Genomic DNA, 19,897 nt, shown 5'->3' on the forward strand with positions numbered 1-19,897 from the left:
ATTGTCCTGAGAGTGCAAGAGAGAAAACTTTCAGCAAAACTCAAATGTTGAACTCTTTGAATGTCTAATGCAAGATTGCAGTTCACTTGGGCTGGGCAAATTCTTAATTTCGGAGACTGAAAGGGAACATTATACAGACTACACCCATGGACTCTCCCAAACACACTCTCCCTAAACTAAAAACACTGCAGCGGTTCAACTCACCATCACTTTCTCTAAGAACATTCAATAAATGCTGGCTCAGCCAGCGATGTCCACATTGTGTGAATGAATTTTAAAAATTTACTTGCAGGTTGCAGTCTAGCTGGCAACACCTGTCATGTGCTACACCGTGCTGCATCCTGTTTTTAGAATATGTGTTCTGTGAGGTCACTACCTTGGGCTGGGTCTACTGGACAGCAGTGGATTAATGAAAGAGATCTCATTTCAATCCTCTGCGGCACATGGGATTTGGAGCAAATACTGAATAAACTGGGCAGTGGTGATGAGACAATAGAAAATCATCTTTTTAAAGAGGGCTGTCAATTCTTGAAGCCGTGAGGATTCTTAGGTAAAATATTGAATGAGAGAACACTGGTGGTTGGTAAGGTGGTGATCTTGTGCGGTGGCAGTGTCCCTACCTTTGTGCCAGGAGGCCCAACCTCAGGCCGCACCTGCTCCTAAGGTTTGTTAAAACAGCTGTGAACAGGGTAATTAGAAGTATACATAATTTTAAAAATGGGCAACAGGAAAAGGATGAGGCTATTCAGCCCCTCAAGTATGCTGGGTCATGGCTGATCTGAATGTTCATTCTGTCCACCCACTTACTTCGATATCCCTTAATACTGTTGCTTAACAAGTATGATCAGTCTCAGTGACTGCGTTTTCAGTTAATTCCCAGCTTCAGCTGATGTTGACAGACATAAAATGCTCGATTTCCTTTATTTTTTGAGTGAAGTAATGCTTCCTGACATCACCGCTGAATGGCTTGGTCCCTCCCTCATGACCAAATCATTTCCCTCTCTTTATCCAATCTTGAACCGTCTTAAAGGCCTCTGTTAAATCAATGATTCTCAAAGTGGGGTCGGTGTGAGGTTCCTGCACGTCGGCCCCACACTGCTCAAAATTACATGTCACTGAGGTATAACACCATGGGGGAGGGTACATGAGAGAACATTCTAGAATGGCGAGGGTATACGAGAGCATGCTCTAGAACAGTGAGGGTATATGCAAGAACGTTCTAGAGCGATGAGGATATACAAGAGAACGTTCTGGAATCCTTATTCCCATTGCACATGAGATGTGGCACAATTAAACCCTGTATGGTTCTTACATGTGTAAAATCAATCGTGTAAAGTGTGAGTAACATAGCACAATACAGTGCGGATCAGGCCCTTCGGCCCTCAATGTTGCAACGACTTGTGAACTAATCTAAGCCCATCCCCCTATACCATCCTCTCATCATCCATGTGCTTATTCAAGGACTGTTTAAATACCCCTAATGTGGCTGAGTTAACGACATTGGCAGGTAGGACATTCCACGCCCTTACCACTCTCTGAGTATAGAACCTGCCTCTGACATCTGTCTTAAATCTATCACCCCTCAATTTGCAGCTATGCCCTCTTGTGCAAGCCGATGTCATCATCCTAGGAAAAAAGACTTTCACTGTCCACCCTATTAAATCCTCTGATCATCTTGTATGTCTCTATCAAATCCACTCTTAGCTTTCTTCTCTCCAGTGAGAGCTGGCCCTAGCCTTTCAAGGTTGTAGTTTTTATTTTCTCAGAGGAAGATTTATGTTATTATTGCCAAAACACAACCGGAGGGGACAGGTTTCCAACACTTGTCGGAAACAGAGAGGAGGAACTGGCTGATCACTGAGCTCAACATCAGACTGAAGCTCTTCAGAAACCCCAATAACCAGGCGGCACCGCTGACTGGTGTCTCACTAAAGGTAGTTCCACTTTTCCCGTCATTCTGGTCAGATTGTTTGGGCTGGCAAATGAAACGCAGAAAGTGTGGGATCAGTTGATGTGCTGGAAGGTCTGGCCTTGTCTGTGTGCTCCACAATGAAAAAACTTGCAACCCACTGCCCTTCAGTGAAGGAAGGTCCAGTCTGTGTAAAGCCTTCTTGGGGCTAACTGTTTTAGCCTCAGTATCTTTTTGGATTTAAGCCCCACACCAAGAGGATGGAGAGTGATGACAGTGGGCGAGGGGAAACTAGTGTATTTTTGGGTGGCAAAAACTGAAATGCTATTTTACAAAATAAAACCTCTTTATTGTTTTCAGAATTCTTTGGCTATGTTTAAATAGATGCACTTGGTGTATTTTAGCCACAGATGTATTTGGAGGAAATTGTAAGGATGGATTGATGCAGGTGTCTGTAGAATGACTGGTATTGCAAATATTATTCAGGACAGTGAAAGTTCAGGATGTACAGATACAGAGCAGCATGTAGTTCAGAGACTGGAGAACATCGTCCCAGTCATGTGGTAGTGCCCTCACCTCTGAGTCAGGAGGCCCAAGTTCAAGTCTCACCTGCTCCAGAGGTGTGTTGTAGCATCTCTGAACAGCAAGATGGCACAGTGGCTCAGTGGTTAGCACTGTTGCCTCACAGCGCCAGGGACCCGGTTCGATTCAAACCTCCTGTGACTGTCTCTGTGGAATTTGCACATTCTCCCCGTGTCTGCATGGGTTTCCTCCCACAATCCAAAGATATGCAGCTTACGTGAATTAGCCATTGGAAATGCAGGGATGAGGAAGGATTGAGTCAGAGGCTAGGTCTGAATGAAATGTTCTTTGAAGAGTCAGTGCAGAATGGGCCAAATGGCCTCTGTATGGATTGTAGGGACTCTATTCAAAGTTAGTCTTTCTCACCCTGAAGCAGCCAGTTATAGAAAGATGGAGGAGACCTTTTCCAAACATCCAACTGGGGGACAGCACAAGGGATTAGTCAAGTCCTTTCTATAGTTAGTTGGGGATGGTGGGCCTGGTGGTGGGAGGTGCGGGTATGAGGGATAAATCATTAGGGCGTCCGACAAACCAGCCTCCGAGCTGGTGATACAATATCCAGATCATGTTCAACCCTCACAACAAAAGTTAAAGAGCAATCATTTGAGATAAGAAGGCCTTTCCTCACACCGCAATAACTGTTATCTTGCTCACTTGATTACCTTCGTTGATTCACTTCAGAGCTCCTACAGATTCTGCTCCAACACCTCCAAACTCCCGGATTCACAAAAACATCACGTATTTCACTGGACAGCATTTCCCAATGTCACACTCTGAATTCTCAGCTCCTCAGAGCAGAGACTGCCAAAGATACCCTATAGTGTCCAGGGATATGAAGGGTAGGTGGGTTAATCGTGGGAGATGTGGGGTTCCGGGGATAGGATGGAAGTCTGGGATGCTGTTCAGGCAGACTCGATGGGCTGAATGGCTTCTTTCTGCCCTGTAAGGATTCTTTAATTCCAGGTAGGAATTTCGAGTGCTCCCAGATGCAAAGGGATTCCAATGTGGCTTTTCACAATGTGTTGCTTTAACATCGAGTGGCAGCACTTTACCCTTTCACCATGTATCCCTTTTGAAACGGAATAACAATTGGATTAGCCGGGCGCTTTAAAACAAATAAGGATCATTTATAACTCTGGAACTCAGCTTCTCGCTTTCAAATGCAGCAATTTGTGTCTTAAAGCTTCCTAATCTTATTTTCAGTCTTGGATTTAGATATGAGATCCCATTAGTAAAGATGTTTGGTGTCTCCTGAGGTTGATTATACAGGGTGCCGACCAGAATTGCCAGCATTTATCGTCCGTTTGTAACTCTTTCTGGGGATTACTAACACTGCCTCGGTTATTGCATCTTTGGTGGTTTATGGAAAAATAAATGTTTTCCTTCCCAGGGAGATTAGCATTGATCAGTCCCAGCGGATGGCTATCAAAATGGTGCACATCCAAGTGTGAACAGATTAGTTTCGTGTTCTGTTAATTGAAAGGCCTCCGCTAACTGAAAGCAATGAACCAGTCCAGTCTGAAAACTGCTTGCGCTTTCCCGTAGATGTTCTGGCGAATGAACATGGAATAGATGGGGGTGAACCAGTGGATGTTGGCTGTAAGAAGAATATTATTACATTGTTCTGTAGTGCCTCAGGACTTTTTACAACATAAATATGCCAAATGAAGATCAATCTTTGCCCGAAAAATCGATTTTCATGCTCCTTGGTTGCTGCCTGACCTGCTATGCTTTTCCAGCAACACTAATCTCGACTCTAATCTCCAGCATCTGCAATACTCACTTACGCCTAAATTTTTGTGGTCATTCAGTTCAGTCCCTCGTGAGTATCTGCTGGGTCAGATGCTGCTAAGGAATTCTCCACGATGAGACTGTTCTACCTCTGAGGCTACACATGTGGCAAGGCAGGGATTTAAGAGTCGGTGCCCAATTAGGATCCATGGTACTGAGTTAATTCTGTCTATCAAACCAATGCTGGCTGTTTCTGGAGAAATCCCATCTCCCCCTGAAGCTCTTTCCACTAGTGCCCGTCCTGTTGGTCAGGAATCTATGCTTTCACTGTTCTCATGTGCTGTGAGCTTTTGGTCATTCGGTCAGTGTCTGAAGCAGGCTGGGGAAATAGACCAAGGGGTAAGTTAGCAAATGAGCAGTGGCTGACATTTCTGCAGATAATTCATAACACTCAGCGAAATGTATTCCAGTCAAGCAGAGGAATTTGATTGGAAGAATGACCAACCTGTGGTTAACAAAGGCTGTCAAGGAGTATAGCCAATCAAAAACCAAGGCATACAACATGGTGAAATCTGATGGTAAACCATCGGACTGGAATTTTACACAAACTAGCATCAGATCACTAATAAGCTAAGAAGGAGAAAATTGATTCTGGAAGTGGAAAGAAATGTAAAAACAAACTGCAAGAGATTCTACAGGCACATACAAAATAGCTAAAGTGAGTGTGGGACCCTTGGAGGAATTGACAATGGGGAGCAGGGATAAGGGAGTTACTTTAAACCGATGTTTTGCATCCGACTTCATGGTCACTATAAATATCCCGGAGGTAACAGAGAAGCAAGGTGTTCATGGGAGAAGAGATCTTCTGACAGCTTCTGTCACAAGTGTCAAAATATTTGACAAGCTCATGGGACTAAAGACAGACAGGTCACCAGGACCGAATTGCTTATATCCGAGGATTTGAAAGGAAGTGGCTGCAGAAATCCCACAATTCACTGGATTTCAGGCAGGATTCAGGAGATTGGAAATTTGCTCGTGTGATGGCAAGAAAAAAAGGCGACAGAAAGCAGTAGGCCATTAGCCTAAATCTGTTGCTCAAGGTAATGAAGAGGAAATAGTAGAACATGTGGAAAAGTGTAATGCAGTCAAACAGGGTCAACTTGATTTTATGAAAATAAATCACATTTGACAGATTTGAAGATGTAACAATCACAACTGACAAAATAGAACCAGTAGATATAGCATATTTTGATTTCGAAATGGCATTTGATTAGGAGCCCATAAGGTAAATGCTCATGGATTTTTTTTTAGGTAATATATTAGCTTGGATTGAAGACTGGTTAGCACAGACGTGGGAATAATTAGTTTTTTTCAGGTTGGGGAGATGTAACTAGTGGAGTTCCTCAAGGATCAGTCCTAGGCCCACAGTTATTCATATCAATGATGTGGAGGAGGGGGCAGGGTGTAATGTATCCAAATTTACTGAGAGCTTAAAACTAGGTGAGAGCTCAATAGCTCAATGATAGCTTAAAACTGGCTCAAAACATTGTTGTGATAATGACATAAAGAATGTGCAAGGGTTTATTTGTTAAGTAAGTAGGCAAAAACTTGGCAGGTGAAGTTTAATGTAGGAAAGTGTGAGGTCATGCACTTTGGCAAGAAGAATCGAACGGCAGACTGTTATTTACATGGAGAGAGAGACTCCAAAAGCTAGAGCAAAGGAAGATTTGGGAGTTCTTGTGCATGAAACACAAAACGTGGGCATGCAACTGCAGCAAGTAATTAAGAAGGCAAATGGGATTTTAGGCTTTGTTGCTAGGGGGTTGGAATTTAAAAATAGGGAAATCTCAGTTACATCTGTACAGAGGGTAACGAACGGCTGGAATTTTCTATCCCAGAAAATTCTGGAGACGAGATCACTGGAAGTATTTAAAGAGGAGGTAGGTAGATCTATGAAATATTGGGGAGTTGAGGTCTATGAGGAGCATAGGAGAAAGTGAGGACTGCCTGAAGAAGGGCTCATGCCCGAAACGTTGATTCTCCTGCTCCTTGGATGCTGCCTGACCTGCTGCGCTTTTCAAGCAACGCGTTTTCAGCTCTCATCTATGAGGAGCATGCCAGGAATGAAAAATTATTCGGAAGGATGCAGGCGTGAAGCAAAAGGAAGTGGTAACATGCGTTAGGATGAGTATGGATCAGGTGTGAGCAGGTAGAGCAGAAGGAGAGAGATAGCTGAAAGGAAACTCTCTCATTCCCAACAATAGTGGTGCATTGGGTAAAACGGTGAAAGGTAATAATTTCAAATCAGACTTGAGCATGTAATCCAGGCTGATACCTGAGTGAAAGATCCAGGATTCTGAGTGCACTGCGAGGCGGGAAGATATTCGTAAGTTTGTAGGTGACGCCAAAATTGGAGGTGTAGTGGACAGCAAAGAAGGTTACCTCAGATTACAACAGGATCTTGATCAGATGGACCAAGGGGCCGAGGAGTGGCAAATGGAGTTTAATTTAGATAAATGTGAGCTGCTGCATTTGTAAAGGCAAATCAAGGCAGGACTTTACACTTAATGGGAAGGTCCTAGGGAGCGTTGCTGAACAAAGAGACCTTGGAGTGCAGGTTCATAGCTCCTTGAAAGTGGAGTCTCAGGTAGATAGGATAGTGAAGAAGGTGTTTGGTATGCTTTCCTTTATTGGTCAGAGTATAGGAGTTGGGAGGTCATATTGCAGCTTTACAGGACATTGGTTAGGTCACTTTTGGAATATTTTGTGCAGTTCTGGTCTCCCTCAAATCAGAAGGATGTCAAGAAACTTGAAAGGGTTCAGAAAAGATTTATAAGGATATTGCCAGGGTTGGAGGATTTGAGCTATAGGGAAAGGTTGAACAGGCTGGGGCTGTTTTCCCTGGAGCATCAGAGGCTGAAGGGTGACCTTAGAGAAGTTTTAAAATCACGAGGGGCATGGATAGGGTAAATAGACAAAGTCTGTTCCTTGGAATGGGGGAGTCCAGAACTAGAGGGCATAGGTTTAGGGTGAGAGTGGAGGAATTTAAAAGGGACCTAAGAGGAAACTTTTTCATGCAGAGAGTTGGACGTGTATGGAATGAGCTGCCAAAGGAAGTGGTGGAGGCTGGTACAATTGCAACATTTAAAAGGCATCTGGATGGGTATATGAACAGAAAAGATTTAGAGGACTACGGGCCTAATGCTGGCAAATGGGACTAGATTAGGTTAGGATATCTCATCGGTATGGACAAGTTGGACTGAAGGGTCTGTTTCTGTGCTGTACATCTCTATGACTCTATTTCCACTATTGGTGACTCTCAGTCTGGGGACATAGCTGCCGAACACAGGGACATTCATTTCAAACTGAGATACAGTCTTCTCACAAGACTGTACCAAATGTCTCGAATTCTTTCTCTCCAGCGCTCTGGAGGCTGGATAACCAAGTATTTAGATTTCTAAAATGTTGGGGAGTTGAGGGCAATGAGGGGTAGGCACCAAAGAGGAGTTGAGGCCTGGGACAGGTGAGACACAGTCTTATAGAATGGTGGGGCACGTTTGAGGGGCTAATTGGCCAACTCTTTTTGTTATGTTTTTATTACCATTCACCTCGTAAAAAAGTTGTTCCTAATGTTTCAGCTACACCTCTCACTGAAAAGCTTCCATCTCTGGCTGTATCTTTTCTTTTCATTCATTTCTGGGCTGTGGGTGTCACTTGCTGGGCCAGTGTTTAAGTGTTTATTGCCCATCCCTAGTTGCCCCTTGAGAAGTTGGGGGGGGGGGGAGCTGCCTTCTTGTACCACTGCAGTTCACCTGCTGGAGGTTGACCCACAATGCCATTAGGGAGGGGATTCCAGGTCTTTAACCCAGTGACAGTGATGGAATGGTGATATATTTCCAAGTCAGGACAGTGAGTGGCTTGGAGGGGAATTTGAAGGTGGGGTATTCCCACGTACCTGCTGCCCGTGTCCATCAAGATGGAAGTGGTCATGGGTTCAGAAGGTGCTGTCTGAGGATCTTCAGTGGTTTTCCTTGTCCCATCAGTTGTCAACCTTATCTAAATCTTGGACAACTCTCAGGAATCTCCCCTGTTCCAATGAGAACAGTCCCAAGTTCTCCAACGTAACCTTATAGTTAAATACTCTCTGCGCTGCAACCATTCTGGAAAATCTCCTCCGTGCCCTCTAAATGACCCTCGACGAGATTACAAGACAATATAGGTTCTTTTACACTCCTTTTTGCAGGTATTTTGCCTTCTGCATTTCACACTATCGCCTGTGTTTCACCTAGTCTGGTATTAAAACACAAAGTACAGCCACTATAACCATGTAAATTACTTCAATATCTGCCCCCCACCACCCGCCCCATAGAATCAACTTTGCTTCAGTAACAGCAGAGAGACACTTAACACAAAAACCCACTTCACCACTTTAATGTCCAAGCAAGTTTATTCAATAACGAACGAGTAATACTAACAGACAAAACATAACATCTTTAAAGTAATTAAATTTAGCCATCTCCTTGTACTATTAGGAGCAATGGCTTCCAATTCATGCAGAGCATTTCAGGGTAATTGCTTTCTCATGAGGTAGTTATGTTTCATTGAGCTCTAAGTGCCACAAGATGCTGTCACGGGAAAAATGAAGACAACAATGTGCATTTATATTGCACCTTTAAAATGATAAAGAGTCCCAAAGTGCTTCACAGAAACAATTCTCTCATAAACAGGATGATAAGCTACGTGAGGAAATATGGGCTTGGGTTTTCCGATAACCTATGGTTGTTTCTGTGTTGTGGCTGGGAGTTGTGGATTGGGGTCCTGCACAATACCAAACGTGGGGAATTCTCCAGGAAATTGGATTTCCTGATGGGAATTCTCCTGACGCTGGAAGCTTCCGAAGGTAAATCAGAGACATCAGAGAGTGCAGCTGCAGTTCATTGTACTAAGGGAATGGTAAGGGTTAAAAATCTAGTCTGACTGCTGGCTAGCTCTCAAACTAACCAGCCAAGCCATCGCCCACACAATCAATCATTCCCTGACCAGGCTGCCCCAGACCCTGAGTTGATACCTCCTGGAGGCCTGACATTATACACCATCCCTCCAACCCTACGATGCTGGAATCAACTCCCTTCCACTGCCCTACGTTGGGAACTAACAACCCATCTTGCCCCAAGAGATTCCTGTCTGTCCTACCACCCACCCTGATACACCCCTTCCTTCTTGTTGAACATGACTCCACCTCCCACTCCCACCTCAACCTACTCTAACCAGTCTGTGACTTACCTGACAGCTCACCCAGATGGTACCCTAACCCCACACTCACACACCCACCCCATCCCAGGAGCAGACAATGTGGCTGCCCGTGCTGCTGGACATTTGCACCACACAGTACAGAAACGTCTGCCATGGGGGTTGGATTTGCCCTCCCTCTCCTGCTGTCTGAGGCACTTATTAGTCTTCAGGTACACCTCACTTTTTTGAAGGAAATGTGATGGGAATATCCTGCCGGGAATGTGGAGCTCTTCCTTAATATCAAAAAGCACCGTGACTGCATGTAGCACCCCAAATGTGGGAGAGTCCGGTCCATTCGGTCAGATCACCAAACACCTGGCCAAGGAATTGTTTGCTCGGAATGGGTTAAAAGAAGGAAAGTGATCTGGAGTGTTAACGGAGATTTCTCATGGTCCTGGCCAAGGACACGAAAGGCACAGTCACCGGCACCAGAACGATTAAAATTCATTCATGACCTTACATCAGAACAGTGACACACTGCAATATTTTTGTTCTTTCAAGTGGAGAAAGCTGATACCCAGTCAGAATGTCACACCTGGTCCTTAAAAGCAAATTGCTATGGACGCTGGAAATCTGCAAGTAAAACAGGCAGTGGTGGAGGAACTCAGCAGGTCTGGCAGTACCTGCAGACTGAGAAACAGAGGTGACGTTTTGAGTCCAGTAGTTGTTAGCAAGATTTCTATCAGGCCTCCTTGTGTGGTGGTGTGGTGGTGCAGTGATTGTGGAACAGTTTAACCTTTGATAGCAGGGTTTAAGCTTGAAGTGATCTGATTGGAGTTGGTGTTTGAAAGCAGCCAATGCAGTGGTTACACCAGCTGACCTGAGAGAGAGGTTCTGCAGCTAGGAGATACACATTCTGGTCAAAGTCTTAGAAATGACAATGTTAAACAGAACATTGCCCATAAACTGTACTTCTTGTCAAACAATAAAGATGCGTATTTTTAATAAAATTGTATGTGTGAGAAAGAGACGACTTGCTTTTGTAAACAGATTATAACTGTGTGTAAGAGTCTGTGTGTCACCGTGTTTGTGTCTGAGTCAGTGAGTGAGTGTGTGTTTGTGGGTGAATGTGCATGCCAAATGAATAAACCCCAATGAATAATGGCCCACAACTGATAGCAATCAAGAGGCTATGGATTTTTCAGCTTCAGTTTAAATATTGGAAAACTGGGAAACCCATGAGCTGGATCTCCATTTCAACAGTGACCAGCACTTTTGAGAGACTTTTTGCTTAAGAAATAAAAACAGAAATACAGGCAATATTCAGTCAGTCAGGCAGTACCTGCGGAACGAGATACAGTTCACATTTTAAGCTGCTGACCTTTCATCAGAACTGCAGGTTGTTGGAGAGGTAACAATGAAAAGAAAGGTCTGTCTTGGGGTGAAAGGTGGGAGACATTTAATGAAAGAAGGGGGGGGGGGGGGGTTGGTCCAAGGCAAAAGGTATTGCTAGCGGGGCGAGGAGGAAATGAGAGATCAGGGAAGAAATCCAAGCAATAACCACACTGCACAGTAAAGAATCCTGTTGTTCTGTCTGCCTCACTCTGGAGCACTGACTTGTGTTGGCCATCTCGTTTCCCCAGGAACAGGCCTCTGTCTCTGTGAGTGAGCTCTGACAGGAGGCTGCTGGACGGAGGTTGGGTGAATCTGCACTGCAGTCAAGTCCAGTCCCATCTCCCTCCAGTCTGTGTCTGTGTGTGTGCTCAGTGTTTGTTTTGATGTTGCTTGTTCTCCTGCTCGTGGAGACCAGTTTTAACAGTTTTCTTCCTCTGTTTTTTTCCCTTCTCTCTCTCATGCAGTTTGCTGTTTTGTGGTTCACAAGAGGTGTCACGAGTTTGTTACCTTCTCCTGCCCCGGAGCAGATAAAGGACCAGATACTGATGTAAGTCCAGGCTTTAACTAACAGTTCCTGGTGGTGTGCTGACTGCTTTCTCAAAGAGATTACTGACACTGTGTTGGTGCGAATAACCCTTTATTTCTAGGATGGGAGATGAAAAATTAATGCCATCACTGGCAAAGCTGCCGGAATGTATTCTGTTGCCTTTTTGTTAGAAAAGTTTCTCTGTCAAAGTTGTTGGAGGTGGTTTAAACGTGCGTTAGTGGAACATTGTTGAGGAGAGTTTGCAGTCAATGCCGTGTTGCTAAGAATCTCAGCTGTTTTGCCCAGTTTCTTCTTCCTTCGTTCCTCTGCTTGTGTCAGTTTGGGTGTTTCACTCCCACCATTGAGCCCATTCATCTGCTACTGCTCCCTATGATAGCCTTTCTCAGAGCTGGGGAAATGGACTCCTGACGTGACTCTCCATGTTCTTGGTTCAACTACCTTAGCACTTTGGAGAGTGGCAGCTCTCTACCACGTCCTCCATCTCTACCTCTACCTCCTCCACCTCCTAAACCTCCATATCCACCTCGACCTACTCCACATCCATCTCCTCCACCTCCAGCTCCTCCAACTCCACCTCCACCTCCACCTCCATCTCCACCTTCTCCACTACCACTTTCACTGTCATTTCCACCAACACTGGGAGCTGGGGACAGTATCAATGGGAGCAGAGGGCAAGTGACAGGAGGAGCTGGGAATGGGCAGTGACAGGGGGAGCTGGGAATGGGCAGTGACAGGGGGAGCTGGGAATGGGCAGTGACGGGGGAGCTGGGAATGGGCAGTGACAGGGGGAGCTGGGAATGGGCAGTGATAGGGGGAGCTGGGATGGGGCGGTGATAGGGGGAGCTGGGAATGGGGCGGCGATAGGGGGAGCTGGGAATGGGGCGGTGATAGGGGGAGCTGGGATGGGGCGGTGATAGGGGGAGCTGGGAATGGGGCAGTGATAGGGGGAGCTGGGATGGGGCGGTGATAGGGGGAGCTGGGATGGGGCGGTGATAGGGGGGAAGCTGGGATGGGGCAGTGATAGGGGGGGAGCTGGGATGGGGCGGTGATAGGGGGAGCTGGGAATGGGGCGGTGACGGGGGGAGCTGGGATGGGGCGGTGACGGGGGGGAGCTGGGATGGGGCGGTGACGGGGGGGAGCTGGGATGGGGCGGTGATAGGGGGAGCTGGGAATGGGGCGGTGATAGGGGGAGCTGGGAATGGGGCGGTGATAGGGGGAGCTGGGATGGGGCGGTGATAGGGGGAGCTGGGATGGGGCGGTGACAGGGGGAGCTGGGAATGGGGCGGTGATAGGGGGAGCTGGGATGGGGCAGTGATAGGGGGAGCTGGGAATGGGGCGGTGACGGGGGGGAGCTGGGATGGGGCGGTGATAGGGGGAGCTGGGATGGGGCGGTGACGGGGGGGAGCTGGGATGGGGCGGTGATAGGGGGAGCTGGGAATGGGGCGGTGATAGGGGGAGCTGGGAATGGGGCGGTGATAGGGGGAGCTGGGATGGGGCGGTGATAGGGGGAGCTGGGATGGGGCGGTGACAGGGGGAGCTGGGAATGGGGCGGTGATAGGGGGAGCTGGGAATGGGGCGGTGATAGGGGGAGCTGGGATGGGGCGGTGATAAGGGGAGCTGGGAATGGGGCAGTGATAGGGGGAGCTGGGAATGGGGCGGTGATAGGGGGAGCTGGGAATGGGGCGGTGATAGGGGGAGCTGGGATGGGGCGGTGACAGGGGGAGCTGGGATGGGGCGGTGACAGGGGGAGCTGGGAATGGGGCGGTGATAGGGGGAGCTGGGATGGGGCGGTGACGGGGGGGACCTGGGATGGGGCGGTGATAGGGGGAGCTGGGATGGGGCGGTGACGGGGGGGACCTGGGATGGGGCAGTGGTAGGGGGAGCTGGGATGGGGTGGTGACGGGGGGGAGCTGGGATGGGGCAGTGGTAGGGGGAGCTGGGATGGGGTGGTGACGGGGGGGAGCTGGGATGGGGCAGTGGTAGGGGGAGCTGGGATGGGGTGGTGTGACGGAGGTGGAGATGGAATGGGAGGAAGGAGGAAAGAGCCACGTCTGTGTAATTGATTCTATGATTTTCTTTTACCTCAAAGAGCAGTCACTTTAGTGCTGATCTTCAAAAGCTGCTAAAACCATCCTAGCACCAACTCATTTCCAGGCAGAGTTATTATCTGAGGTGGAGGCGAGGGCCTAGTGGTATTATCACTCGGCTGTTAATCCAGAGAGCCACATCATGTTTTAGGGACCCAAGTTCAAATCCCGCTGTGACAGACTGTGGAATCTGTAATTCAACGAACATTTGGGATTAATCGTCAAATGATGACCATGAATCAATGTCCTCTCCTGGTCTGACCTACATGTGACTCCAGACCCACAGCATTGGGGTTGAGTCTTACTTGCTGTCTGGACAATTAGGGATGGGTAATAGATGCTGGCCCAGCAGGCGACAACCTCATCCCATGAACAAGTAAAAAAAGTGAGAAACTGGAAACGCACAGCCAGGCAACAGGAGAGTCGACGTTTCGAGCATAAGCTCTTCATCAGGAATATGCAACAATGGGCAGAGGCTGGTAGCCAGGTTCAGTACCCATGGAGATGGCCTCAACCAGGCCCCTGGGTTCATGTCTCACTACATGACACACACATTCACACACAAGCACAGATACACACATAGTCACACACTCATGTAGACTCTCATACACACACACACCCACTCTCACATCCACGCACACCCTCTTACAGGCTTAGACTCCATCACACTCACACACACACACTTTACCAAACAAGCACACACACACCCTCTCTCTCTCTCTCTCTCTCTCTCCTCTTTCTCTCTCTCTCTCTCTCTCTCTCTCTCTCATGCACACACACATATAGGTGTATGCAATGAATTCGCATTTGCAGAATTTTACTCGCAGATACATTCTATTTTGCTCAAAAAGCACACAACCTGCAGGTAGTCAATCCATGTAATATTTTGTAAATTCCACTTTGGAAATAAAACCTGTCTGCCTCAAGATTTGGATACAGACACCTCACACCTTTATTGCATGTCTAAACTGAGATGTCACCTTTTATTATAAAACCTTAAGTTATCTCGAGAATGTGACTTAAATGAAGTTCTGGGATTTCTACATTAATGAACAGAAACCTGCAACCCATTCTAAAGGATGAAAGACTTAACAGCAATCTAGGTTTGTTCAATATATCATTTCAGGTGCATGACATTGTAATCGTTCACTATAAATTCTGTGTCTCATGATCCTGCTCCATAGCTACCTCACGAAGGAGCAGCACTCCGAAAGCTAGTGCTTCCAAATAAACCTGGTGGACTATAGCCTGATGTTGTTGATTGTTAACTTTGTCCACCCCAATCCAACACCAGCTCCTCCACTTCACCAGGAATATTCACAGGAGCACATTCCTGATGAAGACCTTATGCTCAATATGTTGATTCTGCTGCTCTCGGATGCTGCCTGACTGGCTGCACTTTTCCAGCACCACACTTTTTGACTCTGATCTCCGGCATCTGCTGTCCTCACTTTCTCTGAGAGTTATTATCTGTTCAGGAAGGTAGCTCATCCATGAAAAATTTCACCATGTCCCAAGAACAATGTTGTTCCAAAATATTCCTGACTGTGTCAAGAAGCTATTTATACAACAATAAATTTATCTCAATTTTATAAAATTATGTGTGTTATTTTAAAATTAAATCTTAAATGGAGGTTAGACTATCTCTTAAATATCTGCCTGCCAACTTGAAAAGTACAAAACAGCATTTGTATAGAACCTGAAACACACCTCTGGTACAGTGCCTAGAGCATCCTTGGATCACACTTGTACCAGACTCCCTGTATCTAGCACTTCAGCATGTAATGTTTCAGCTTGGAATGATCGTACAGCTGACCTTCAGTATAGTCGGCTTGAAATGACCTGTTCAGGCATGGTATCCCAACAATTCTGGTCTGGGATGAACACTATCCTCTCTCTCGAAGCACATCTCATTTATTAAACATCCTTCCCTTCTGAGGGACACTCGTCTACATAGCCATCCTATTCTAAGGATTTCACAGGAATGACCCACTCAAATCAAAAGTGAAGCAAAAAGTCTCCCTTAAGCTTAAAAAAGACAAGTTCCAGGAGTGTTTGACAACCCTTGAGGAAAAAAAACAAGGGAGGCGCGGTCGTAGTTTGGCGCACCGACCTTTATACCGCTGAGGCCAAACGCCAGCTCGCGGACGCCTCCTCCTATTGCCCCCTTGACCATGGCCCCACCTCCCACCACCAAACCATCATCTCCCAGACCATCCATAACCTCATCACCTCAGGGGATCTCCCATCCACCGCCTCCAACCTCATAGTCCCACAACCCCGCACCGCCCGTTTCTACCTCCTGCCCAAAATCCACAAACCTGACTGCCCTGGCCGACCCATTGTCTCAGCCTGCTCCTGCCCCCCCTCATCTCCGCGTACCTCGACACGGTTCTGTCCCCCTTAGTCCAAGAACTCCCCACCTACGTTCGGGACACCACCCACTCCCTCCTCCTCCTCCATGATTTTCGCTTCCCCGGTCCCCAACGCCTTATCTTCACAATGGACATCCAGTCCCTGTACACCTCCATCCCCCATCACGAAGGACTCAAAGCCCTCCGCTTCTTCCTTTCCCGCCGCACCAACCAGTACCCTTCCACTGACACCCTCCTTCGACTGACTGAACTGGTCCTCACCCTGAACAACTTCTCTTTCCAATCCTCCCACTTCCTCCAAACTAAAGGAGTTGCCATGGGCACCTGCATGGGCCCCAGCTATGCCTGTCTCTTCGTAGGATATGTGGAACAGTCCATCTTCCGCAACTACACTGGCACCACCCCCCACCTTTTCCTCCGCTACATCGATGACTGTATCGGCGCTGCCTCGTGCTCCCACGAGGAGATTGAACAGTTCATCAACTTTACCAACACCTTCCATCCCGACCTCAAATTCACCTGGACTGTCTCAGACTCCTCCCTCCCCTTCCTAGACCTTTCTATTTCTATCTTGGGCGACCGAATCAACACAGACATCTACTATAAACCGACTGACTCCCACAGCTACCTGGACTACACCTCCTCCCACCCTGCCCCCTGTAAAAACGCCATCCCATATTCCCAATTCCTTCGTCTCCGCCGCATCTGCTCCCAGGAGGACCAGTTCCAATACCGTACAGCCCAGATGGCCTCCTTCTTCAAGGATCGCAGATTCCCCCCAGACGTGATCGACGATGCCCTCCACCGCATCTCCTCCACTTCCCGCTCCTCCGCCCTTGAGCCCCGCCCCTCCAACCGCTACCAGGACAGAACCCCACTGGTTCTCACCTACCACCCCACCAACCTCCGTATACAGCGTATCATCCGCCGTCATTTCCTCCACCTCCAAACGGACCTCACCACCAGGGATATATTTCCCTCCCCTCCCCTATCAGTGTTCTGCCTTCGTGACTCCCTCGTCAGGTCCACACCCCCCACCAACCCAACTTCCATTCCCGGCACCTTCCCCTGCAACAGCAGGAAATGCAAAACTTGCGCCCACACCTCCTCCCTTACTTCTCTCCAAGGCCCCAAGGGATCCTTCCATATCCGCCACAAATTCACCTGCACCTCCACACACATCATCTATTGCATCCGCTGCACCCGATTTGGCCTCCTCTATATTGGGGAGACGGGCCGCCTACTTGCGGAACGTTTCAGGGAACACCTCTGGGACGCCCGGACCAACTAACCCAACCACCCTGTAGCTCAACACTTTAACTCTCCCTCCCACTCCACCAAGGACATGCAGGTCCTTGGACTCCTCCATCGCCAGACCATAACAACACGACGGTTGGAGGAAGAGCGCCTCATCTTCCGCCTGGGAACCCTCCAACCACAAGGGATGAATGCAGATTTCTCCAGTTTCCTCATTTCCCCTCCCCCCACCTTGTCTCAGTCGATTCCCTCGAACTCAGCACCGCCCTCCTAACCTGCAATTTTCTTTCTGACCTCTCCGCCCCCACCCCACTCCGGCCTATCACCCTCACCTTGACCTCCTTCCACCTATCACATCTCCATCGCCCCTCCCCCAAGTCCCTCCTCCCTACCTTTTATCTTAGCCTGCTTGGCTACTCTCTCTCATTCCTGATGAAGGGCTTATGCCCGAAACGTCGAATTTCCTGCTCCTTGGATGCTGCCTGACCTGCTGCGCTTTAACCAGCAACACATTTTCAACCCTTGAGGCCCAATTATTTGCCTTGCTCAGTTACAAAACTTTCTAAATAACCAGGAGTCCATTAGCATTCTCCAAAACTTATTCTCTCCAAAACCTGGCCTCAAAACCGTTTTTAAAAATAAGAAACTTACTGGTTAAAACTCTCAACTAGAAATCCACACTCGCAACAAATAAAATTAAAAATTAAGCAAATAATTCCTATATATCATAACATAGAGAGCAATAGGAGATATTCCTGGGGAAGCAGTAAAAGGAATGAAAAATTAAGCAAGCAGCGATATTCCAATCTCTGTTCTGAAGTGTGTAATGAAGCATTCTGCTGTGTGCACCCAATTGTCTGGGCTGATTCTAACATATTGTAGGTAATACACTGATTTCCCATCTTGCTATGACATTTGTCATCTGTTTACTTGATCTGTAAGTAAATCTGATTTAATCATTTTTAGCCTGTATGTACAAACGTGATGGTGAGCGTTTAGAAAGAGATGGGAGAAAGTGGGGAGAGTATTGCCAACAACATGTCATTATTAGTGAATTGTGTTAGGACTGGAGACATTAGACTGTACACTGCACAGGTCATGGGATCATTTTCAGAAAATACAGAGCACGAGGACTGGGTACAGCTGCAATCTTATTGCTCTGGCTTGGCGTTTTAGAGAATGAGGTTGGAAACAATTATTACCTAGTTAAAGGTGCTATATGAATGAACAGTTGATTGCAAAAACTATCAAGTAGAAACTTATTTTCTTTTTTCCATGTTCTGTACCATTCCCATTAACCCCAAGTCCCATTCCCATTAACCCCAAGTCCCATTCCCATTAACCCCAAGTCCCACCACAGCACCCGTAGTGTTAGCTCCCCGGGCTTAGTTGGATCAGCTCAGACCATGGATTGAATTTCAGATATCCTCAGTCACTGTAGAGTCACTGATGACTTTTTACCTGATGATATTGGGTCACTCTGTGTTTATTTTCCATCTCTGACTTGACTTTGTCAATGTAGTAGCTTATTTCGCTGATGTCAGGTTTTATTATTTCAGTAGAACATAGGTTCCACAGTAATACAGTGCTGCGTTAAATGAATTCAAAATAACTGGTCTGGAAGAAATCCTGTTCAGTGACATGTTGTACTATATTCATACAGCACTGCAGTTGTACAGTAAAGGTTTTCATTTAACAAGCAGTATTTGCAAACTGAAATCTAATAACCAGGTCTTAGGGGAATTGCCAGAACTGTAGCTGTCAGTATTCCTCCCCTGAAGGTGTAGACTGTCCCTTTGTTTACCACATGAGGTGCAGTCTGCATGCCTGTCATCATATTGGCCAATTAAACCATTGTGCTGAAGGAAGGTTACAAAGCAACAAGGTTCGAATCGAGCATTTGCACGCCAGTAAAGGCCTTCTGTCGAAGTGATTGAATTGTACTGCATTGTCACCTGATGCAATTCCTTTCACACAATGGCCTTGTCGATTCACTCTGGTAAAAAGTGCAATTATACAATGCCAGTGTTGCTAGCTCATTTATGATTCAGACTGTTTTAAGGTCAAGTTTAATATTTAAATACAGTTGGTACCTTCACCTTAACCACAGACGCGTGTGTATAAAGTAAAGTGATTATGTTTTTATTCAGAGCCTTATTTGCGAACAACACACTTGTGGGTCGGGAAGGTGCAATGTTGTTATTATCACTAGGGGAGGAGGAATCAGAAGTTGGAAGCAAGCAGGATTTGTAATGTCAATATTGTGAATATAGCTAAGTGGTACACCTAATTGTTAGATTCATAAGGTCCTTAATGTTATCAGATTCCTAGCTAGTTAGTGAGTTAGAATTCAAATCACGTATATCTTTTGTTTTTGAAGAGAGTTTATTATCATGCTCAGTCTTTTTTCTCTCACCCTACACCTACTACAGCTACACCTACAGCTGTTCCCTGTTTTTGTTTGGATAATTAGTGGCCACCAACTATTTCTCTTGACCTTAATAAAGGCATTAATAAATTTTAACATTGTGAGTGACCAGACATTAACGCAGTCTTAAAGTCTGAAATTTTGTTCCTAAACTTCTGTGTTGCACACACAGTGGCTCAATAGTTAGCACTGCTGCCTCACAGAGCCAGGGAGCCGGGTTCGATTCCACCCTCGGGTGACTGTCTGTGTGGAGTTTGCACATTCACCCTGTGTCTGCGTGGGTTTCCTCTGGACACTCTGGTTTCCTCCCACAGTCCAGAGGTTGTGCAGGTTAGATGGATTGGCCGTACCTGG

The 19,897-nt window shown here is 46.8% G+C and overlaps 1 protein-coding gene across 2 annotated transcripts in view; it reads left to right on the forward strand.

Annotated features, from left to right (window-relative positions):
• Positions 1-19,897, forward strand: part of LOC132827915 (protein kinase C alpha type) — a 404,683-nt gene that overhangs the window by 132,715 nt on the left and 252,071 nt on the right. For both annotated transcript variants that reach the window (XM_060844727.1, XM_060844728.1), the window contains exon 3: positions 11,314-11,396. In XM_060844727.1, coding sequence (XP_060700710.1) covers positions 11,314-11,396 — 83 coding nt within the window. The remainder of the gene's footprint in view (positions 1-11,313; positions 11,397-19,897) is intronic.

The sequence above is a fragment of the Hemiscyllium ocellatum genome, chromosome 25, assembly GCF_020745735.1.
Source record: "Hemiscyllium ocellatum isolate sHemOce1 chromosome 25, sHemOce1.pat.X.cur, whole genome shotgun sequence".
NCBI classification, from domain to species: Eukaryota; Metazoa; Chordata; class Chondrichthyes; order Orectolobiformes; family Hemiscylliidae; genus Hemiscyllium; species Hemiscyllium ocellatum.